This window comes from Fundulus heteroclitus, chromosome 11 (assembly GCF_011125445.2).
Source record: "Fundulus heteroclitus isolate FHET01 chromosome 11, MU-UCD_Fhet_4.1, whole genome shotgun sequence".
NCBI lineage: Eukaryota > Metazoa > Chordata > Actinopteri > Cyprinodontiformes > Fundulidae > Fundulus > Fundulus heteroclitus.
The window spans coordinates 12,892,762-12,915,907 of NC_046371.1; the positions used below are offsets into that span (position 1 = coordinate 12,892,762).

Genomic DNA, 23,146 nt, shown 5'->3' on the forward strand with positions numbered 1-23,146 from the left:
ATGCATGAGACTGGTGATTAGAATTTAATTTCAAAGTTAACAGGTATTTTAAAAAAAAGGCTCCACCGGAGGTTAGTCAATCAGAAAGGGAACTAAGAACAAATCCTTTTCCACTCAGGGTGTGAAAAAAGGAGAGACTGTGACATTGGATATATGTGATTAGATTAATAAACTGTTTCGACACAGGAAATTATCGACTGTGCTTTGAAATTGAGCGGCGTATACGCTGGGAAAGGCGGCGGATAAAAATGCAAGTCTGATTACAGACTCAAATAGCAGGAGAAAGACAGCAAACACAAAACTAAACATAGTAATAAAATGAAAAGGTTTTTCACAGCATCGGGATGGTTCTAATATGAGGCTGAAAGGCGGAAGGCGACACAAGAATCAGAGATTGAAACTCTAACTCAGACAATAAAAGTTATTGAGTTTCCAGAATTTTTTTTCTCTCTCTGACTGCAGCTCTGCTCCCGGGATGATTTTATTATATAATATTTTCCTGCCTTTGTACTTAGAGGCTGTGCTCGCTCAAAAAACGACTCTGCTCATGTGAGAGCACACTGCCCCCTGTTGATCTGGGATGGGAACAGCCGAACAGTTCGTGCTCCCTCTGAATTTAGAGCTCTTTTGGGAAACATTTCATCAAGTTCTGGAAAAGAAAATCTAACTCTCATAAATTATATTGTAAAGTCACTAAAAATCAATTCAAAGTACTTTATAACAATACTCAAACAATTTTAAAGCCCCTATAGGAAAAGCTTGAAAGACATGCCAAATATGTATAGCTATATGGATTTAAGATCACTGAGAAAGATGTTAATAGGCTCTTTCAGCGTCAAAAGACCAGGAAAACTGGGTTAAATCGCTGTAGGCATGTTGCCCTGATGTCTGTGATCATGAAAATCCTTTAAGCGACTCGTGCTAAGACATCTGAACAAGATCACAGGCCCCCCTGCGGGGCCCCCGGCAGTTTGCTCCCCGGGCAAACGGGTCGCCAGATGATGCTGTTAGTCAACCTGGAATTGCACTTGTTCCTGCACCGCATGGACACCCCCAGGAACATGTGGTGCAGGATCCTCCTGGCAATCAACACCGTCGGCCCAAACATCCTCCACCAGAAGCTCACCCGGCCTCCGAGCGTCCGTTTAATGACCAGCTTCCAGGCTGACCTGCTGCCGAAGCCGGACTTCTGGAGAGCACCTCCAGAGAGGATCATCGGAGCTGAACTTCCCTCCATCCAGAGCTATATGAGTCTAGGGTCAAGAAAAGGAACTCTAACATCTTTGGGCACCGCACACATCCTGCGCACAAACCATTTAAACTTTTGCCTTCAGGTCGGTATAAAAGCGTGCTATTTACAAAAATCAGCTGCCACAGAGAGGGTTTGTTCCCCTGGGCTGTCTCTCAGATGAACTCCAACAATCCAGGCTATCAAGACTGATACCATTCTTATTTGCACCAAACCAACCATGTTTTCCTTTTTTGTAGAAACACATGTGTATAGAAAAAAATACTGCTTGTTTTCTTTTATGCATATTTATATATTTGTGCTTAAAACATCCTTTTTTGATTGGTCTAATAATGATATTCTAATTTTCTGAGACATTGAATTTTGGATTTTCTTTACATGGTAGCCATAATCATCAGAAATATTTTACTCTATGTGTAATGGATCTCTATAAAAATTACCATTTCACTTTCTGAAAAGACTGACAATAATATTGCACGTTCACACGGTATTTACATTTTTTTGAGATATATATGTGTATGAAAATGTGTGGTTTTAATATGATAAAAGCGTAAAAGTAGAAAAGTTACAAGTTCTTCTGCAAGGCACTGTATAGTCAGCTCAGGAAACGTGCTTTATAAATAACACGCCCCGTGAGGTTTGGTTTTAATTTAAAGGCTCTCTGCTTGGGGTTTGATAAGACACGAACTGATGTAACCTCCCACTGTCACATCTCCATCTAGACACTTTGTCTCCGCAAAATACAGCCACCTCTAAATTAAAACACACCGTGACGTTGATTGAGTTGGCCTTGGTGCTGTTATCTTGATGTTTTTCACCTTCAGTGCGCACACTACGAGAAAAGAACATCATGTTTTGGAGTTTTTCACGCCGGCTTAGCGATGATGGTCCAGCTCGGGGGCCCTTTCCCTTTTCCCACCTCTTCTTCAGCACTTTCTTTCATCTCCAATAATGTGAAGTCTCTCCCTCTGGAAATTATGCTCTGGTACTTTTCAAGGCAGGCTAGGGTGAAATCTGTCATCTGAGAGGGTCAGAATAGGAAAGCGCTTGCCTTGGGAGAAGGAGCAAAGAGGAAAAGAAGTGTGTATTTTGAAATGAGTCGAGAACGGATGTGCAGTCCAGCTTTTGAGCTTTTTTTTTTTTCTGAGCTGATTAAGAAAACCCACTGAAGTTAACAAAGCCTTCAGAGTAGTCCCTTAATACACAACACATGAACTGGCCTTTGTCTCCCTCCAGTGGTTAGTTCCAGTAGATGCAGCAAGCTCTTCATGTTCATTTTAATGTAAGCTTGGCAGGAAATGAACCAATCAGCCACTATAGTGATCCCAGCAGCATTTTTGATGGCCAGCTTTCCAGTCACTCCTCTCACGTATGCATTATTGGAGGTCGATGGGTAAGTGCAACAATTACAGGAAGCGTCCGCTGATCTGTGTAATTTCCTCAGCTCGCGTATAGAGAGTAGATGCTTCCAGTTGAGCTGGAGAATGAATTTTTAAAGCGTGCCATACCGCAGCATCATCATTTCCACACAGAATCATGACGTCAGATTAAAATGGCCTCACTTTGTTTGAGTGAATTCAAAACACATGGATATTTAGAGTTTTCTGGTCTGAGCCAAAAAAAAAAAAGAAAGAAAAAAAAACCTGAACATTCGTTTTTGGTGGTGTATATTAATGCACTTGATCGGATGCATTTGAATTAAGGTTTTAAAAAGTTAAATAGATTGGAAACAGCATCAGTTTTAGTTATAACTTTTTATGCCACTAAGAGCTGGACGTTTTGATCACATTGACCACAATCTTGTCAAATGTAATTACAGAACATGCGATTAAAGCTCTGTCAGCAGATATCTATGGGACCTAATTCTATGTGAACTGTGAGTCCCAGAAATATCAGCGGAGGCTAGAGAGAGGCCTCAAAAGATAAAAAAAAAAAGGGAAAGAAAAATCCATTTGTGTTTAGCCCAGGAGGCCGTTATCAAAGTCAGAGATTAGATGTGACTTTGGGAACATAATGTGCTCAGCCAAGTGCACAAAGCCTTCCTGACGGGACAAAGTTGGTTAAGGGCTGACATTAATTTACGGTGTGATGGAGAACGGACACATGAAGAGAGCGGGGAGGCAGGGGATCTACAGATGCTCTGTGTGCTCTTGTTAAACTGGTTAGGGCAGACCGATCCTTCAGCCTTCAGTGAGGAAAGCTCAACATGCAGATCCTCCCTCTGAGCTTCACAACGAGAAACCAAGCAGCCTGAAACCGGGGCTGCCCTTAGGCTATGTAAGTCTTCTCGTCTCCTGCTTCCTTGTGGATATAACGACATCACCGCATTACAGGTTCCTCGTTGTCTATCGAGGGAATTGATATTCAGATGATCGGTTAAACAAAACTGCCAAATTCTACATAGTTAATTACACATACGTAATTAACTATGGTAAATATTAAAGTGGAATATATTTTTCCGTTGCAACTTTGTTTTGACTGTGGACTCAGTTTTTCTCATTAGTTCCAATTAATTTAGTGTGAAGCTGAATCCTTTGATGTGGAATATAAAAGAAAATAAATGCTTTTGGAATAGGACACAGTTTCTTTGAAGTCACTTTACTTCTTGATGATGTTGATAGGACTTCTACTTGTTAAATCAATTTTATTTTGTTTATAACAGCTTCCACTTCACTCTTAACCTTAAATCTAAGGATGTATATGTAAGGGGGGGGATGTTTTCTTTATGAGCATCATTTTATATTTCAATGATAACCTTAATATTATTGGCCAGGTAATTGTTGCTGCTTCAGTTCTACACTAGAAAGCAATTGTATCCAAAACACGAATGAATGAATAATTTATTTCCGACAATCCAGCAGAATGTGAAAGTTAAAACATACAAACATTTTGTACAAATCATGACATATTTAATTAATTATAATAAATGTGTAGTTTAGTGATTATGTCTGAAAAGGGGTATGAAGAAGTGAATTGAATTGATTTTTTTTTTTTCTCAAATCTGTAGACAACATGGTGCAAGCTTACAAAACAAGATAAGCCTACAGTATTTTTTTTACAAAGAACAGCTTCACCACCCGGTGCTTTAAAACTATATTGTAACAGTTTTCACAATGCAGAAAAACACTGATGTTTTAAATTAGCAGAAGAAGAGAGAAAACCTGCCACAGAACATCGTATAGGTCAGAGGGGAGGTAATGCGGAAAATTGAAAACTAGAGAGAGAGAGAGATAGAAAGCGCTCACTGATCATATGTTTGAACAACCTTTAGAGCCTAATCGGGTCAAACGGACCGTTGCTATCAGGGCGTAAAGAACAACCCAAGTTTACTTTTAGTCTAACACAACCTGACCTCATGCGGAAACATAATCCCCGCGTTCCCACTGCTTTTTGCACGCTATCAACATGCAGAGCTGCTGCTGCCTGCTGGGACCGTCATTTCTTATCAGCATTTTTGCCACGACCTGCGCTCAAACGCTTGGTTATAGCTCTTTTTTTTTCTTCTTCTTTTTTTTTTTCTTTACTGTGAATGTCAGCCGAGAGTGGAAGCAAACAACTTCTCATGCTAAGGGAAACATTTTAACTGTATAATTGAAATCTAAACCACCTCTAACGTTATCTCTGCAGCACCGCAGTGAGAAAAAAATTCAACTACTAACATCCTCCTCTGCCCAAGTGAGAGCTGTTTGAACACCAGAGAACTATCAGATAAAAGGCAAACTAAAATTTTAGAGTGTTAGTTAGTCTGGATAAAAAAAACACCCTTGAGCATTTACTTTCTGGAAAGTTCATTAATTGCCAATCAGTCTCTAACATTGCTGTGGAAGTATTTTTTGGTGTTGTTTTAATTACACGCATAAACGGCCTGTTTTTATTTCACAGCATCTGATTTTAGTCCTAGTCCAGACTTTGACTAGGCCACTTCAAAACCTGCATTTTTGCTTCTGTTTTATTGAGCCATTCAGAGGTGGCCTTCCTGTTGTGCTTTGGTTCACTGTTCTGTTGCGCAACCCAAGTAAACTCGAGCTTAAGATTATGAGCTGCTGGTCTGAAATTCTCCTTTAGGGTTTTTGTTGTAGAGAGATCAATTCATGACTTCATCAGTTACAGCAAGTTGCCTGAGTCCTGAAGCAGCAAAGCAGCCCCGGATCTTCACACTACCACCACCGTGTTTAATTGTTGGTTTGCTCCGACCCCTTCCAAAAAGCTTCACTTTAGTATCGCCAGTCCGCAGATTATGAAATTATTTTGAGAAATGTCGAGATGGATCTTGTGTTCTTTTTCCGTCTGGATCACGGCAGGATGCGCTGCTTTAGGAGCTCTTTAAGCGGAGTCAACGATACTTCACAATTTCTGTGGCGATGAGGATCAGAACTTATGAAACACGAACACCCAAACTCCCACCAATCCACTGCGCTCTTGCAAAATCAACACCTTCCCAATATCATGAAGAAAAAAATCTTTTTCAGAGAAGAAAGTCCTGTTTGTGAAGCACTAAAGGGTGAGGTCCCTTGTTTTAGCCTACTTCATGTTGTGAGACAGTTACTTGTTGACTCTACACGTCCACCCTAGGCCTGGCAGTGAGTAGCAAGATTGAACCAAAATAATATGTATAAATAGTTTGATAGTCTGATATAAATCTGTGTTTCATGATCTCTAACATTTAAGCTTGATAAAAAAGGAAAAAAAATAAATCTATAAAGAGGTCAATACTCTTTCACAGCACTGCCAATTAGCTTTTCAAACATATTCTAATTATTGAGCTGTGTAAGCTTAAAGCTATGCACGACTTACAATAATGCTGGACCGGTCTTTCACTCCATCTACTGGGCTGTGATCAGTGTAAATCAGTTTTATATTAAGATTGCTAATAACAGCATTCAAAGGATTTAGAATAGAACAGAAAAACAAAAATGAGGGATTTGCCATTTAGATTTAAATAACACGGCCGTTTGAAATTGTCTTTGCTAATTATTATTGCCTGACCAAGGAGCTGTACAGCACTGGGAAAAGATTAAAACAAGGTTTGCCACAACAGACAAGCTCTGAAGTCCTATTATTCTGTTTAAAATATGAATTTGTTTGCTTATTGAATTTTGTATTCAGTTTAACTTCATTCTGAACATGGATTTATGCAGGCATCAGTAAACATTTTGTGCCAAATGGCACGCGCATTGTGAACTACTCTAGTGGCTTTCTTTGCAAGGCTCATCAAGCCCAAACTGGAAGGACCTGAGAAAGTTTGCATATGGACGAATGAAACAATCATTCAAATTTATGTTTTTCAGCACCAGTTATGCATGCATCTGCAGTTGTGTTGTTTACCAAGTTTTCCTTTTTTTTTCTTTCTGTTTTGTTTTTCTTTTAGTAAAAAGCCTAATCAACCCTCTGACAGCTCTTTTCTCAGACCTGGTGCTAAATTGAATGAAGCGAGGGAGATAAGAGCAGGAGGGACGTGATTGGGAGTGAGGACAAGAGCGGGTTTATTACTGACAACAGAACCGATCCAATCTAGCACCAATCCCGTTCCCTGTTGTTTGATGTGCTGCGCCGAAAAAAACTCAGAAAAGCCGTTGATGAAAAAGGCTACATGACAAACGAGCCTAATGCAGCAACATGTCTCTCGTGTTATTTGTCATTCAATTACGCTGACAGACAACCTCGCGGAAAGCCCGAGTTCGTACCCTTTGGACATTTGTCACGTTACAGCTGCAAACTTCAGTTTGTTTCATTTCGATTTTTTTAAGAAGCTGACACGACATAATCTATAAAATGAAGGTGAAAAAAAAAAGTTATTTTCAGTAGTTTTACAAACAAAATAAAGCCCTTTGCGTTCAGCACTCTTTAAAATAAAATCTAGTGCTACCAACTGTCTGATTCTAACAAATTGGTCATCCATAGGCCTCTGCATCACTTCATAAGGAAGGGATTGAATCATCTGAATCAGATGTGCAGGGGCAGGGACACGTCTCAAAGCGTATTTGTGTATTGCAATGACCCAACTAATGTCCAGAAGAAAACACAACCGAGAATCTGTGCCGAGGCTTATAAATAGACGTTGCCAGACGCTGATGGGATCATTTCATTACAGAGAAACGAGCTCACACTGATTCAGTGTTTGTGCTGAGCTGTATTTCTCATGCACTTCATATTTGTAAATATTTCTTAAGATTATTATGTTCAATTAAAAGCATGATGACTGAAAGTCCACTTCAGCTAAATGAAGAAGAAAACTGAAGTGATCAATTTTGCACTAGAAAAAAAAATAAAAAAATCATTTGGCCTCTTGGCTATTTGGCTGAATCTTCGGTTAGAAACCTTGGGATAACCGTATAATTCAGGCTTTACGCTTGAAACGCATGCCAGATCTCTAATTTGTTGCTGTTTCCACCATCTGCGCAACGCGGCCAAACTCAGCCCTATTGTCTCTCGTCCTGAGATGGAAATTTTAATCCATGGTTTTGTTTCGTCTCGTCTGGATTTCTGCGACGCGCTTTTACACACGTCTTACCAAAACATGCCCAGACCGGTTGCACGCTGTACAAAATGCTGCTGTTAGATCTTCAAAACGTTCCCATGTGACGCCGCTGCTAATTCAACTTATTGGCCCCCAGTTTATCTTCGAGTACATTTCAAGATCCTAGTTTTGACTCGGGGAGCTCTCCCCGACATTAGGGCCCCTGAGGCCCTGTGATCAAGACTAGCTAAAAACTTGTCTTGTTTTTTTTACTTTTTATTTGTGAAGCACTTTGTGAGTGTTAAACATGAAAGGTGGCAAAACAGAAAATGATTTTTTTGCTGGTCGTATCATTTTATTTTCTTGCATTTTTCAGTGTTACATGTAGCGGCTGCGACTATGAAGGGAACAGATGAAAAGTGGTGTTGGCAGGTACAGCTTTAGAGGACAAATATAAGAGGTATTAGGAACAACACAACATCTTTCCTGGCAGTGGGTTGTTGTTTTTTCTTCTTTCTTTTTTTTTTAAGGATTCCCGACTTCTCTGAATGTGTTAACTGGAACGCTGTTGACTTGGACGTCACGTCATTTCTAGCTCCTAGTTTTGACTTCTGAGGTAAATGGAACCCAGCGTATGTACCACAGTTTAAAGGCCAGTCTGTGAAAATATTGTCTGAATTAATTCAGTCCATGGTGCAAACAAAAACGTTAGAGACAGACCACTGCTTTAACAGGATTTTGTTCAGGAAAGCCCATTTACTCATAAACTCTGATCCGTTTCTCTCTTCCTGCTGAAGAGCAGTATGTTGCGTTCCATTCGCAGTCAGAACTTGGAACTCGGAAATCTCGGCTCCCACTCGAAAAAATCAACTGTGACGGTCACTATAGTCGGACTTTCCCCCTGGGAAAGTATGAGAAATGTTTTAATGCCGATTGTCGGACCCAGTATGGCAGCTTCTCACATCAACAACAGTAAGCGTGTTTACAAGACACAGTTATAAGAGTGCGTCTAAAATCAACGTTACATGTAACGGCTGCCATTCTAAACCGAACAAATGAAAAATGGTGCTTGCATGTGGAAAGTACAGCTTTAAAGGACGTTTATAAGAGCTACTACGAACAAAACAGCAGCTTCCCTGGCCGTCTGCATATTGGAATCCTAACCTTTTGTTGTTTTGTTTTAATTTTGGTACCCCGGCCTTCTCCGACTCGGATTTACCAAATTTTCCAGCTCCTATTTTCGTTTTCCGTGGCAAATGGAATGCCACATATCCCCACAGCATGTTGCTGCTACAAGGCCAAATGTGCACAAGTTCCAAGGAAACAGCAGTATTTGTTACTGTTCTCACTTTGGCAACGTCTAAGGATGACTAATGATGATTAGCAGGGAATTTATTGGGCATTTTTGGACTCTGAAGTTTGGATTTAAGAGGGACCAGAAGCTTTTTTCTTTATTATTATGTTATATGGTAATAAAATCCTTGACTTGAAAGAGGGCGCGCTTTGTTTTCCGCGTAGCTGTGAAGCAGGACAAAACGTCCAGAGCTTTGCTTAAGTGATCAGGAGTTGTTGGTGTTTGGGTTGTCCAGACAGACAGACAGACAGACAGACAGACAGACAGACAGGCAGACAGACAGACAGACAGACAGAGCGGCGGGCGGACGTGCAGCGTGCGCGCTTCGCCGAACCCGCAGCTGAACAAACAGCTTCCAGAGAAACCCAGGACAGCTGGGATCTTCCATTTCCAGACAAAGCCCGACCATTTTGTGCGTGAAGCCCCGCACGTCTGACCCACTAACACAGATCTGTTTGTGTGACGTCACGGCGGGTCGGGGGCGGTGCCCGCAGCGTTCAAAACACAGCCTGTCCCCAATCCGTCCTGATCTCCGCTTCCTGCCGCTTTTGCGCTCTTTTTTTTTTTTTTTAAATTTGGATTTACGCACATTACTGTGCTCCTTTTTTATCGTCTCCTTTGCGAAACTTGTCTCCTTTTCTACTTTTTGACTGACTTTTCTCTGTGTAGATATAATGCGGCTGCTCTCCTTGTATTGCCTACGAGATACATTTTGTTCCGAGATTGTTTTCCCCAACAGCTTCATCCCTCTGCTGTCGACTCTTGGTTTTTGTCGCCTTCGCTGAACATGAATTGCTTTTTCGTTGTCGTTGTTGTTGTAAACACCGTATAAATGCAACCGCCGTCCAAAGCATTGCCTGGTTTCGAAATCAAAGAGGTAAGATCCGTCTGAGTGCAACAAAAGTAACAGGAAGCCAAAGCGCTTTTGTTTGCAGGGGGAGAGCAACTGTGCAGGAAGCTGCAGCGGCTGCTGTTCGTTATTCCGCCAGAATTCACCGCCAATGCTTTAGGCTGATTTTCTCCCTGTAATTGGTTGATTAAAGTTTTTTTCTTCTTTTCTTGTTTCGTTTCTGCCTGCAGAGTCTTAAAATGGCGTTGTTGTTGTTGTTGAACCAAGTAAAAGCGGGCAGCTTATTTCCTGCTGCACTCTCGGGTGTTTTTGCAGATAGCAGCTGAATGCTGATAGCAGATAGATCTGCTATCTATCCTAACCGGGGTTAACCTGGCCTGCTTTTAAAACAGTGAAACGCGTAAATGCAAGCTAATTTCGTTTCCCACCCCCCCAAAAAGAACAAACCCCCTTAATTTGGTAAACTGCGTTGGGATGAACATAAGTGTATTGCAAACAATGTACCTGGAGGGCTATGACATGCAAAAAGTGCCTGGATTCAATATATTAATAAGTCAAGTGCTCATCAGATATTTATGTGATGATTAAAAAACAAACAAAAAAACAAGGATATGCATGCACTAATATAAATACATGTATCTATAATGTTTTTTGTTCTTCACACAATGTAGAGCGTCCCGTGTTGCAGCACGCCCTGAATTGGTTTTGGCTGCAGGGCCCGTTTCTTGAGCCCTAATAAGATCTGAAAGGATCTTGTCCTTGACTTTATCACAGGGTGTGTGAAATAATCATACAGGGTTTTCTAATACAATTTTCAAGCAACGAGTTCCACGTTCATTAATATAGTTAATGGATTATTGGTGTTTTGTATAAATACTCCAACGCTTAAAATATACCATATAGTTTACCATATAAACCTTTTTTTTTTTCTCCCAGGCATTGATAGAGTTGTGATGGTTGTGTTCAGTGCAAACGAGTTTGATCTCACTGGGATGTCTACCATCAGGTGCGTGAGCCCTGGGTGCAGGCTGGCCTGTGCCGCGGAGGGGATGAAGAACCCGTTGGCCGCAGAGAGCCGCAGGCTGCTCGGCCTGCTGGAGGCCGCTCTGCTCAGGGAGGCTCGTCTCTGGAAGGTGCCGGTCTTCAAAAACGGATGCATTCAGGTGAGCCGGTAGTAAGGGCGTGCTTCAGAGAGAGATTGCATTCGTTTTATTGTTACTATACGCAAAGAGCTGTATTCAAAATGGACTGAGCAAGGTCAGCCCAAGGGTGTATGGGGGCTTAAGGAGAGTTTGATTTAGGTCTCACTTCATGTTAAGCACCACTAACCGAGTTCTGGTTGAGTCAGGAGTAAGGGACCTATGGAAAACTTCTTTTTGATGCATTTGTCAACAACTTCAGGTCAAACACTGTTGAAACGTTAAATTGTGACAATTTTAATGAAACTATGATAAAAAAAATTTTTTGGTGCTTGTACATTATGGATTTGTCAATTCTTTTAAGTCTTAAACTTACATTTTGAACAATTGAAATCAATTTAAATGGGCTAATCTGACACCGTCAGAGCTAATTTATTAGTAGTTTCATCCTCGGTTAACAAACGTGAAAACTTGCGATCCATGCTTTATGTGAAGAGGGGGAAAAAATGTTTTAGGGGGCCGGGGGAGTCTGATGATTTAGGGACCCTTTAGCAGTCATTTTATTCTTGTGTACATCTGCTACTAAGCCAGAGTCCACTGAAACTATTATTATAAACTTCTCTGAGGACTTGGGGTCTTTAGTTTGGTTATGCAGTTTGAGAAATGGCAAGCATAAAACAGATAGTGTTGACTTCTAGGCATCACTAGGAAAACCAAGTGTTTTTTCTTGTAGATTTACAATTTGCAAAAAAAAAAACAAAATTTTTGCAAAAAAAAAACAGGCAAAAGCCGCAGGGTTGTATCTTCAAAACACTCATTGTTTGGGTGATTTGACTTCTTTCCCACCGTCTGCCTTTCTAGAGCATTCGTCCCTTTCCTGTTATGTGCTGCCTGTACGTTTTGGCCTTTTTTTTCTCTCTCTCTCTCTCTCTCTCTCTTTATTTGATGTGAAAGAACGTGTCGGGTCAATTTAACGTCCTTCGCCAGGGACACATCTTCCCCAATGCGTCAGTTAATGATCAACACTTGTCTCTCTTGGTCTCGCAGGGCGCTGACATCTCTTTGTCCCAACACCAGCAAACGATCGTCTGGATCGGAGAGATGAGCCGGCTGTTTCGGTTCTGTCCGGAAACCTTTGCGCTGGGAGCGTGCGTCCTTAACCGCCTCCTGTCCACCGTCAAGGTTAGATGGCTGCAAGTTTGTTACGCAGCGGTCCACGTTTAGCTTCTGTTCAAGCGCTTTCAGATTTGGCGGGATCTGCGCCTAAAACTCAAAACGTGCTTTGCATAAAGTTTTACTTTATCTTTTTGGTGGAGGGAGGCTTGAATTGGTTAGAAAACTCAGTCAACCCTGCTTTTTTTTTGGTTTTGTTTTTCCAAAGGCACAGAGAAAATATCTGAAATGCATCGCTTTTACCTCCCTGGTCCTGGCTGCCAAAATCAACGAGGAGGATGAGGTAATCATCTTTTATGGACGCACAGAAAAACACGTTAGACATTTTCAAAACGTTATGTTTATTTGGCTTCTGTTGGCAACAGGTTCTTGGTTCCGTTAAAGACCTGGTGGTGCGGAGTGGATGCAACTTTTCAACAGCGGAGATTGTTCGCATGGAGCGGATCATTCTGGACAAGCTGCACTGGGACTTGTACACGGCAACACCGGTCGACTTTATTCACATCGTGAGTTTACAGGCCAGCAGATAAACAAACTTCTTTTTTTATTTTTATTCTTCTTCTTACTAGAACTCGGCATCACCGGGTTAGTTCTGGTCTTGCAGTGACGACACAAGCGGTACGAACGGCAGACATTGCAAACCATCATGCTTCAAGATCCTGTGTCTGTCCCACATTACAGGATTGGTCCTGGGTTACATTGTGCATTTATTTAATTTGGGCTTTATGTCCCTGTGGTCATAATTACAAACTTTATTCAGCTCTGATTGACAATGCTCACTTCAGTTTAACATCTCACACCTCTGATCAAAGCCTGATGAGAGTAGCGGTGGGTTTCTCACCTTCTGGCGAATTATAACTTTGCACAAAAATGTGTAGAATTTGTATCAGTGTCTTGAATGGAAACATTTGTAGCTTTAAAAAAAAAAAACACACAACCCACGGGATAAATTTGACCCTTTTCTGACACAGTAACGATTAACGTCTTCTCGAAGACGCGTTTTTGTTTAATGGCGAACGGATGCAGCAGAGCAATTTGTTCCAGATTTCTAAGTGCATTTGCAAGCTACCAGCAAAACAACATGCGTGTCGCGCATTGGGCCAAGGCACTTCTGACTCGTCTGCAGCCGTGTTGTGGAAACACGAGCCCTGTCGCCACCAGATGGCAGGCTGGATGAGCTGACGTTGTCTGGGCGGCACAAATCCCTGCTGCATGCATCAGGCTTCGAGGGCTAAACCGAATTAATTTGCAGAAGGCAGCACAGAGCACAGCTTTGGGTTTAGGATGAAGGCAGAGCCTCAGAAAAGTGATCTTACTGTTTGGGCTTTAATTTGTCGTGTTAAGCCCGCAAACTTGATTTAGATTGTGCTTCCTGATTGTATTTATTGGTCGACGCAAAGCGGCTCATCGCTGAGGAAAAGGATGCACGGTTTTGATATTCTTTACTAATAAAAATCTGAATAGTGCATCTGAAACTCCTAAATCTTAATCTAAATGCAAAACATGGTGAATGGAGGATATTCTACACTGAATATCACCCCTGAACACACCGTCCAGGGTGTCAAACAAGGATTTGGCAGCATCATGCTGTGTGGAGGCTGCTTTGTTTTGGTTTTTTTCCAGTGAGGACATGGAAATTGGTTAGAGTGGATGAGATAGATGCAGAGAAACACTGGAAGAAAGCCGGCTGGAGGCTTGAAAAAAGACCTGAGCGCGTGGGGAGGTTCACCTTTCGGCAGCACAGCGTCCAAATTACAGCCAGAACTACATTGGATCAGTTTAGATCAAAGCATTTTCATGTGGTCAAAGTCCAAACATAACTATAACTGAGTCTGTAGCTGGATTCCAGTCTGACAGATTTTGCACTATTTTTCAGAGAAGAGGGGGAAAAATTGCAGACACGCGAAGCTGGCAGAGACGTAAAAGACCCTGCAGCTATGAATGCTGGGTGATTCCACAAACTCATACGCAGCCCTTTCAGATTCTTATTTGCAAAGCAATTTGAAACCATGTATCGTTTTCCTTTTCACGTTACTATTAGGCACTACATTATGATAGTCTGGCATTATGTTGAAGCGCGTAATGGAAATGTAGGAAAACTTTCGCAAGGCTCTGTAAGTCACCCAGAGAAAAAAAATAAAATTTATGAGCCAAACGTTGAATGCTTTATGAACGCATCCCATTTTCTAATGGTTGCCACACTGTGCTGAGCTGGACATTACAATCAGATGGCTCCTTTTCGATATAAACCTTGATTCTTGCCTTCTGCAAAATCAACTTTTAGACTTATATCAGTCTGTTTAGTTTATCAATCTCATTCTCCATCAACAAGGATGTTCTACATTCCCTCAGCACCGGTGCTAGATTGGTCTGCAAACGTTTTTTTAGACATATTTTCCTTAAAGCCACACACCATAAAAACTTTCACCAAGAAGCAGAATCGTCTCCCAGACTCCAAATCCGCCTCGCTGTTAACACTTTTTCACGATCTGAATTTGAGTCGTCGTCGGTTAATACAAAATCCAGGACTTTCCTAAAATAAAGAGCCATAATGTAACAAAACTATAACAAAATAAAGACTTTTCTTTTCTCTCTCTTGTTTTTTACGTTAAATAAATATATTTCAAATAACAGTTACTTTTAAATATCTCACATCTATACTGTAAACATCTGCCCTGAAGAAATCACTTTGCATTCCCTTTTTTTAAATACTGAATACTTATTCCCTGTTATCTACAAAACAGCGATTTGTCACAGACTCACCACCATGACACGTGGATAGGGATACATTTAGAGATTCGGCCGCCGCCGAGTTGGTGTGCATCCAAATAAAAACAGAGAGGTCCATTCAGCTGCGCGGTGGCGGGGAACAGCCGCTGCGTGTGGACGATTTTTAAGGGCAGATCCGCCCCACGATGTTTGCTTAATCAGTCAAATGGAGGAATTTCGGATGGGTTTTTAGGTTAGCTTTATCTCCTTTGGCACCACAACGCTGAATTCACCTCCCCAGTGCAAATTCACTTTCTTTTAAACAACATGGCTTATTTCTGCCAGAGAAACTAAAGCACAATATGAATGTAGTAATGAAGGGAAAACGAGAGATGAGAAGAACAAACATGTTTGTCTCGTTAAACCGTTTGTCTCGAAGAAATGGTGCTGAAGCCGTTTTAGTCACTGTGCAAACTGAGATTTGTTTTTTCTATTGTTTTTTTTTTACACCTTGGTTCTGCTCCGGTTAGGTTTTATACTGTCTGCACATAATCAAGAACACGGAAAAGCACTGCACGGACAACACAAAACCAACAGGATGGCCATGAGACGCGGAGTGGGAGAATTGTAATGGATAAAGTAGCACAGTTTCAGCACTGAACCTCTACAAACACTTGGGAGGACAATAAAATCCCCAACTGCAAGCTGACAGAGGAGATTATAGTTTAGGCTGACTGGATGAGAGGAATTTGAAAGTAGTAAACATAAGGGAATGATGAGAGACGGACGGAAAATGACATTACGCTAACATCTTGGCCTTTTTTTTTCTTCCTCTCCGTGTCGCTCCCAGTTCCACGCCCTGCTCATCTCCGGCCATCCCCACCTCGCTCCGTCCTTTGGTCCCGGCTCCGGCATGGACCCCGGGACGGGTGCCGGTGCGATCCCCGTCAAGCCCAGGCATCAGAAGATCCCCCCCTCAGGCTTCCAGGCGGCGTTGTGGACCAGGCAGGTACAGCACTGTATGGCCTGCCACCAACTTTGGCAGTTCAAGGGCTCCACGTTGGCCTTGGCCATCATCACTTTGGAGCTGGAGGCGCTCACTCCCGACTGGTTCTCAGTCTTCACCGACCTACTGAAAAAAGCGCAGGTAAGAGAGCAGCTTAGGCCCACTGGAAGATAAAATGAAGGTGTAATCGTTGCCTTTTATCAGGTTTTATAGGTTAAAAATACTGACTTTTATGAAAGCATGTATTAATAGTGCAAATTCCAGCACTATAATTTGCAGGAAATTCAGTTTCTGTGACCTTTTTAGCTGTGAAGTAGAGCGCCCTCTACTGGTCACACATGATAAAGATGTGCATAAAAGATTCAAAATATTTTTGGTATGGAGACTTGATCCCAAGATACGGAACACTATTAGGACCATATATTAGCGTGTGTAATATTCATATTGCAAAGGACTGTTTGGAGAGCAAGAATTTTTGTTTAATGTATTGCAAGTGTAATAAACTTGCATTTTACACGCCAATATAATATTTTGGACAGTTTAAGAGCAGGCAAAACACTTCAACTGATAACATTGTTAAATATTGCAATGACTATCGCAAGACGTTTTTAGTATTGGACAAGGCCTACTGCTCATCGTTATAAGGAAATAGACATGTTCATTTTTAAATCAGCTAATACTCGAAATTAAAGATGCGCTGAAACCAGCGTGTTTTTTTTTCTTTATCAAACTAATTCTTTGAATATATTGCCATATGTTGAATCCACCTGAGGTGTGTCAAGAAATATCCCTCTGAAGGCACATTTTGGTACATGCAGATGGGTGAAACGCGTTATTTCCTGTCAAAAAAAAAGACAAATCTTTGGTTAACAGTCACCTCTACTTCCACAACCTCTGTAAATCGGCACAGGGAAACAAAGGAAACTGTTAAATGCAGGCGCACAAGCCTAGCAGTTTATGGGCACGCCGAGGCCAAGTTAAACGCTTGGAAAAATGTACACACATTATCTCCGAGCTGTCTTTTAACCCCGGTTGTAATCCAGTTGAACTCATGGCTTGTGTTGCCCCTCCCCAGGTTGACAGCGCCGAGTTCATCCACTGCAAAGAGATCGTAGACGAGTACCTACACAGCATGGAGTTCTCCCTGCCGGCCAACGCCGTGTACATCTTGGACAGCGCCCAGATCCAGGAGCAGCAGCAGCAGGAGGAGGTCCTCAGCCTCTCGCAGCGCCACTCTGCAGCCAGAAGGGGGCGTGGCGGCAGTGAGCAAGGGGATTTGGAGGACTACTACGGTTTTAGGCGTCTGTATAACGAGGAGAGCCATATAGAGGGTTTCTTTGAACTTCAGCAGAAGGGCGTCTCACCCTGCCCGCCGCTGCACCCTGCTGACGACTAACGGGACGTCTGTCACCGTCCACCTTCGCTCTCATGATTCCAGAGGCCACAGATTTCTACGTCCTAGTGTAGTTTATAGCTCCTTCTGTGCGTCTGCCTTCAGTCACATTATGAATATGGATTAGGGTAAAAGGTGACTTTTTATTTTTGCTGTGACGGCGGGTGAAGCGAACGAGAGAACTGTAAGAATTCAGTGAGCGTCGCTACAATGAGACGTGGCTGTTTGTCTTCAGTGGACTTTGTTTTAGATTATCAACGGTTTCATTGCGTTGGATGTTTTAATTTCCGTTTCTGATTACTATCCTGATTTTTAGGTGTTTTATGTGAAGCATCTTGGTGCTCAGGTTCCTCACCAGAGCCACAAAGCACTTTAAGATAAAGTTTAGCTTTTTGCTAATATTTTTTCAGCCTTATTTTTTATATATATAAAACTTTTACTTAACATTTGTTTTATTTACACCTTATTTACAAAAGCGACATTTTACACAAAAGCTTTACTTTGACTAAATTATGCAATTTCCTTTTTTTCTATACTGCAACATGTGTTCATTTCCTTCATGCTAACTGTTGTTACATATCAAATGAGCACCTTTTTTGAGAGATTAGTTCAAGTGATTAATTTCATGGTATTATTTCATTTTCAGTATTTTGTGAGTGCGTTCGGTGTGAGAGGACAAGTAATGCGAGACTGAAGTTTGGGATCAAGGTGTCATGTTTTGATGTGATCAGGCAGAGATTAGTCAGTGCCATGAGCTTTACTTTATCCATTGGCGTGGTGGAGAAAAATGTGGCCGTTTAAAATAAATTTGTCTTATGAGGGCAAAGCGCGTCTCCACTGCCAAAGCTCTGAAGCTCAAAAACACTGAATACTTTAAGCAATAATGTCTCCAATGTGAACTAGTTTTTGTTTTCCAAACCGTAGAGGTTTTATCAGGTTATTTCACGTTTTTCCTCCATGTGCTGAGGCAGCTATTTCATATGGGTTTTTTTTCTGACCACATAAATAAACTACAATTTTGAAAGAAAAAAAAAGTTTGAGGCGTCAAATGTTTGGTTTGTCACTCCCAGAGAATGAAAGTGGGTTGAAGAAATAGTTTAATAGCACTATGGCATGAATCTCAAGAAAAACTTCACCTGGTGTTAAAAGGAATGTTATGGGCTTGTTTAGAATGATGCCAAATAGATGTGCAATTTATGGTTAGCGTTTAGTCACTGGAAAATACCACAGCGCTTTTGACTGCTGCAGCAGAGTTTGGGAGTTCCTAACAGAAATTGTATTTTTCTTATAAGGCTATACGCTAATATGCTGACATTCTTTAGTAAAAGAAATCATTTAATTTGTTTAGAATTGGCTCAGTTATACCATCAAATAAAATCTAATTAGCTCTCAAGGTTCCCTCATCAATACGAGGTCAAATAAGTACCCATAAAGTTTTGAAGGTTTTTTTCATACAAGTCAAAGCCAATTATGGTCCAAAATCATGTGAAAAAAGCAAAAGCTTAGTTTCAGAGTATAGAAAACTCATGGCTTCACCTGCCATTAACTTTCTATTTTTTTTTGTGCTGTGAAACGCGGAGGCAGCAGCAGAGATGAGCAGCTGCTGCAGCCCGTCAGTGATTATCGCTCAGCTTTGTTAGCACGGTGTCCTGATGCTTTAAAGGACACGACGAAGAGCGGTGAACATATTGTGCTGCTGGAAGAGACCCAGTGAGCCCCGCGGGTGGCGCACAGAATAATAATAGACCTGGCAAAGGCTCCTCTGTAAACAGGAAAAAAACGCTTTACTCTGGTGTGACTTCCTCTGGCTGTTTCTAAAGATTCACCGAAACCAATAGCAGAAAAAAAATTAAAAAAAGTTTCTAAAAATAAAAGCGATCTAACAAAACCAAACTCTTGAAAAATATCAGTTTTCTAGACCGATTCACACAACTCTAAATAAGTTAACATTCTATGCAGAAAATTTCCTAAAGACATTTAGGTTTGTTGCTCATTTGCTCACAGTCACTTCCTTTGACACATAGTAAAATGAGTTGGTTCATGATTGTCCTAGCATGCAATTTGCACAGCACATACAGTACATAGAGCCTGTCAATGTTAGAAAAGTTATTAGGTGAAAAGTGTTTAAACATTTCTGCAATAGTTCAATGCATCAGGCTTTTATGTCTTAGACCAACAAAAAGCAGTGCCTAGTTAGGGATTGGAACGAAAAGGAAGCTTGGTTTACATTTTTTTGTTTAAAACGAAAAATCGGAGCTTGACATGCAATAGTATTCAGACCCCTTTTCTCCAGTATACCGTTAACCTTTAGAAGTGACGAGTCCACCCGAGTCTCAGTATAAACGCCGCTGTTCTGTGAAGGCCTCAATGGTTTGTTGAAGAACATGTGTGAACAAAAGTCCTCCTGAAGATCAGCACAGCAGGCAGGTTGGGGATGAAGTTGAGAAGTTTAAAGCAGGGTTAGATGATTAAAAAAAGAAATGAAAAAGGATAACCAAGCCATGGCAGTCTACCAAATATGACAAGCCAACTGAGAAGAGCGTTAGAGAGCCAAGAGGTCCATGGTGGCTCTGGGGGAGCTGCAGACATCAACAGCTCAGGTGAGAAAATCTTAAACAAAAAAAATATTTTTACACCTTTGGAAACTCAACGCTCCATAATAACCTGGACCCATCAACATCAGTGAGACAAATGGTGGCGTACAGCACAAAGCTGGAAGGAAGGTTTGGGTTTTTATTTTTCCCTAGCAAGTATAGGGAAACTGGTCAGGGTTGGAGGGAATACAGATAAAGCTAAATGCTGAGCTGTTCTGGAAGGAAAAAAAAAACTTTTACAGGTTTTGTGAATGAAGAAAATATTTGCCTACCAACAGAAGAACGTCCCTAAATACACAGCCAGAACGACAATGCATGTGCAAGACTGGTCCATTCAAAGTCCAAACTAAAATAAAATGGCTAATTTGTGGCAGGTTTTCACACACTGAGCTTGGGCAATTTTGCAAGAAGGAACTGGCATAAATTTCAGTCTCTAGATATGCAAAGCCATGAGACTTGGCTGAAGTTGCATTTGAATGATGGTTGTACCAAGTATCGACTCCGGGGGGCTGAATACAAATGCATGCAAGGCAGGGACGTGCAGAGGGGGGGGGGGGCGGGGGGGGGCTTGAGCACCTGCCCCTTTGCCCCTTGGTGCCCAAAGTGCCCTTTTGTCAGTTTTTTTTTTTTTTTTTTTTTTTTTTTTGTGCGTGTTTGTTGGTGTGTGTGTGCATGGTGCATGTCCAAAAGAATAATAATTTAGATCTACCGTGGCTGGTTACATGATCCACATAACGTACCCTCACTCTGCCCTACTTTTCCTCTCGCAGCTCCCAGCTCCGCTGCCTCACGCTGGCCAGTCTGTCCTGCCCACTGAGCTATATAATACACTGGAGTGCTAATCACCGTCTGTTTGAACGAGTCGCTTTGAAGCCACCAGCCGCTATATTGGTACTCCCTATTTCCCCCCAGTAACTAGGGAATATGTGCGCTACAGCATCGAATAACGAGGATTTTCTCATGTTCAGGGGGGGCTTAAGACTTTTAAAATGTCAAATGCCATATACTTTTATGTTATGTTCTAAAAATATCAAGTACTGAGAAAGTCATGTGCTGAAATATTTTGCATTTTATTCATTTAAATATATATGTTTAACATTTATAAATATATAAATAACAATGTACAAAAACATATATTTACATATGTGTATACATATATACATATACACATACTTATATATACATATATATATATTTAATATGAATAACATGTAAAATATTTCAGCACCTAATTTCCTAGTAGTTAATAGTGTTAGTACATCCACTGACTGTAGAATTACCTGTGAAATATTTTCACACAGTCAGAAAACTGCTTGTTGTTGCAACCAAATCCTATGGGATTCTGTGAGAGTAGGGAGTAGCAAGATGGCGGCCAGTGACTTCAGTTTTTCGGCAAAATCAGCACTCCAGTGTATAATATAGCTCAGTGGTCCTGCCCCTTTAAATCTGCAGCACACTTGAATGTGCTCTGTGCTGTTTAACTCCACTGTCATTGGTTATACTGCTTTAAATCCCGCCTTCCCTCTTTCTGATTGGCTGTTTTCTAGTCTGTCCTTGTGCATGCTTGCTTGGAGAGGAGATTTCAGTTTTACAGTTATCATACAGGAATACTGTGGTTACCACAATTAATACTAGGCTACGGAACTAGTCCCAGTTAAGAAACGAATTATCTGCAGTAAAATAGGTGAAAGCTGCTGAGTGCAGTTCTGTAAAGAAGCAGGCGAGAGAGTTTTGATTTATGGAACTTGAGAAATGTAAGTAACCAACGTTAGCATCTCAAAATAGCATCTAGTATAATGCATTTATCAACAGAAACCTAATCTGTTTTATAAAACTAAATATTTTGTGCCAGGCTGGAGTTCTGAAGCCGGCTGGAAAGATGGAAAAGCAAAGACTGTAGACTATAAAAAATTCTGATTCTTAGCCACAGCTGCCTGAAAAAGAAAAGGTGAGGGTTTCCCTTTTACCAATATTTCGTTGCTATTATTGTTTAATTTTTTTGTTGACCCTCTGATGCAGTTCAGGTATAAATAGCAGGTGATATTTCTTTTATATGATATACAACATAACAACACTATATGCTGCCTAAACAACTGCTATATTTTGTTTAGACTTTTACTTATTTATAATAGCGTAATTAGGATTTCACAAAATGATAGTGCTATTTATTTCACTATTTCTACTTCTAGAATTAGAATTACGACAAATACAACCGAGGAACACTATTTACATTGCTTTTATTGTACAAAGATTTCCACACTGTCTATTAGTAAATTAGTGCAAACCAGGGGCGGAGCTAGACATTCTTATCATCAGGGACTTAATCCATAAAATATTACTTCATTACGAGGGTAATTTGGTACACCAAAAAAGTAAAAAGTATTTAATCTGTTGATATGGTCGTAAAATTTATTTAATACAGGCCTTAACGTATCTTAAAGTTTTATCTGCTGTTCTTTATTAGTCTTACTAGTATATACCAATAGTATGTGGTTCTCATTTGAGTGATGAAATGGACAACCACTCATGAAACAATTCAGTTTTGGTGTCACCAATCTTACTCAAAGTACAGTATTGGGTCCTCCATGCTCCTTATGTATTAAGATTTACTGCACATTTAAACATCGACAACTCACTATTGTTAGGGAAATAATTTAATTGTCTGAGAAGATGTAGGTAAGGAGAAGCTGTTATCTACTCTTCAGATATATGATGTAAGAAATGTGTTTGGAATGTTGCAGATGGTAAAAATTGATAGGTCTCTGTTGCTGGTAAGTTCAAATGCAAACTTTTTCAAAGTGGGAAAAAAGTCTCAATTCAACGTTCATCAGATCGGGCGCTGCTTTATAATTTATAATAATAATAGAACTTTATTGATCTCACAATGGATAAATTCACTTCTGCATCTTTACCCATCCCCTTGGTGAGCAGTGGGCTGCCACTGTGCGGCGCCAGGGGAGCAATCGGGGTTAAGTGTCTTGCTCAGGGACCCAGGATGGTAGTCTGTGGGAGTTGAACTCAGAACCTCTGGGACCCAAGATCAATGCTCTAACCACTAGGCCACCAGATTAACAAAAAGCATCTAGTGTGTGTCGTGCTTATAAAATTTGTATAAATGTAGTAAGAAATACTGCTTTTCTCTTTAGACAGAAGAAACGCGCCCTGACGCTCAAGTCAAGCATAAAGAAATAGGAGCATGCATACTGCGTAGGACCAATGATG

The 23,146-nt window shown here is 40.9% G+C and overlaps 1 protein-coding gene across 2 annotated transcripts; it reads left to right on the plus strand.

The window, feature by feature from the left end:
* Nucleotides 1-9,535: 9,535 nt before the first annotated feature.
* ccni2 (cyclin I family, member 2) lies at nucleotides 9,536-18,355 on the plus strand. Of its 2 annotated transcripts, none has more exons than XM_021323423.2 (7): nucleotides 9,536-9,937; nucleotides 10,847-11,073; nucleotides 12,097-12,231; nucleotides 12,431-12,505; nucleotides 12,588-12,728; nucleotides 15,782-16,078; nucleotides 17,013-18,355. In XM_021323423.2, exons 2-7 carry the CDS (start codon nucleotides 10,864-10,866, stop codon nucleotides 17,331-17,333), a joined length of 1,179 nt encoding a protein of 392 aa, XP_021179098.2. In that variant the 5' UTR covers nucleotides 9,536-9,937; nucleotides 10,847-10,863; the 3' UTR covers nucleotides 17,334-18,355. The 2 variants fall into 2 exon arrangements, with proteins under 2 accessions (XP_021179098.2, XP_021179099.2); XM_021323424.2 differs by having other exon boundaries at nucleotides 9,540-9,937; nucleotides 10,917-11,073.
* Nucleotides 18,356-23,146: the final 4,791 nt, after the last annotated feature.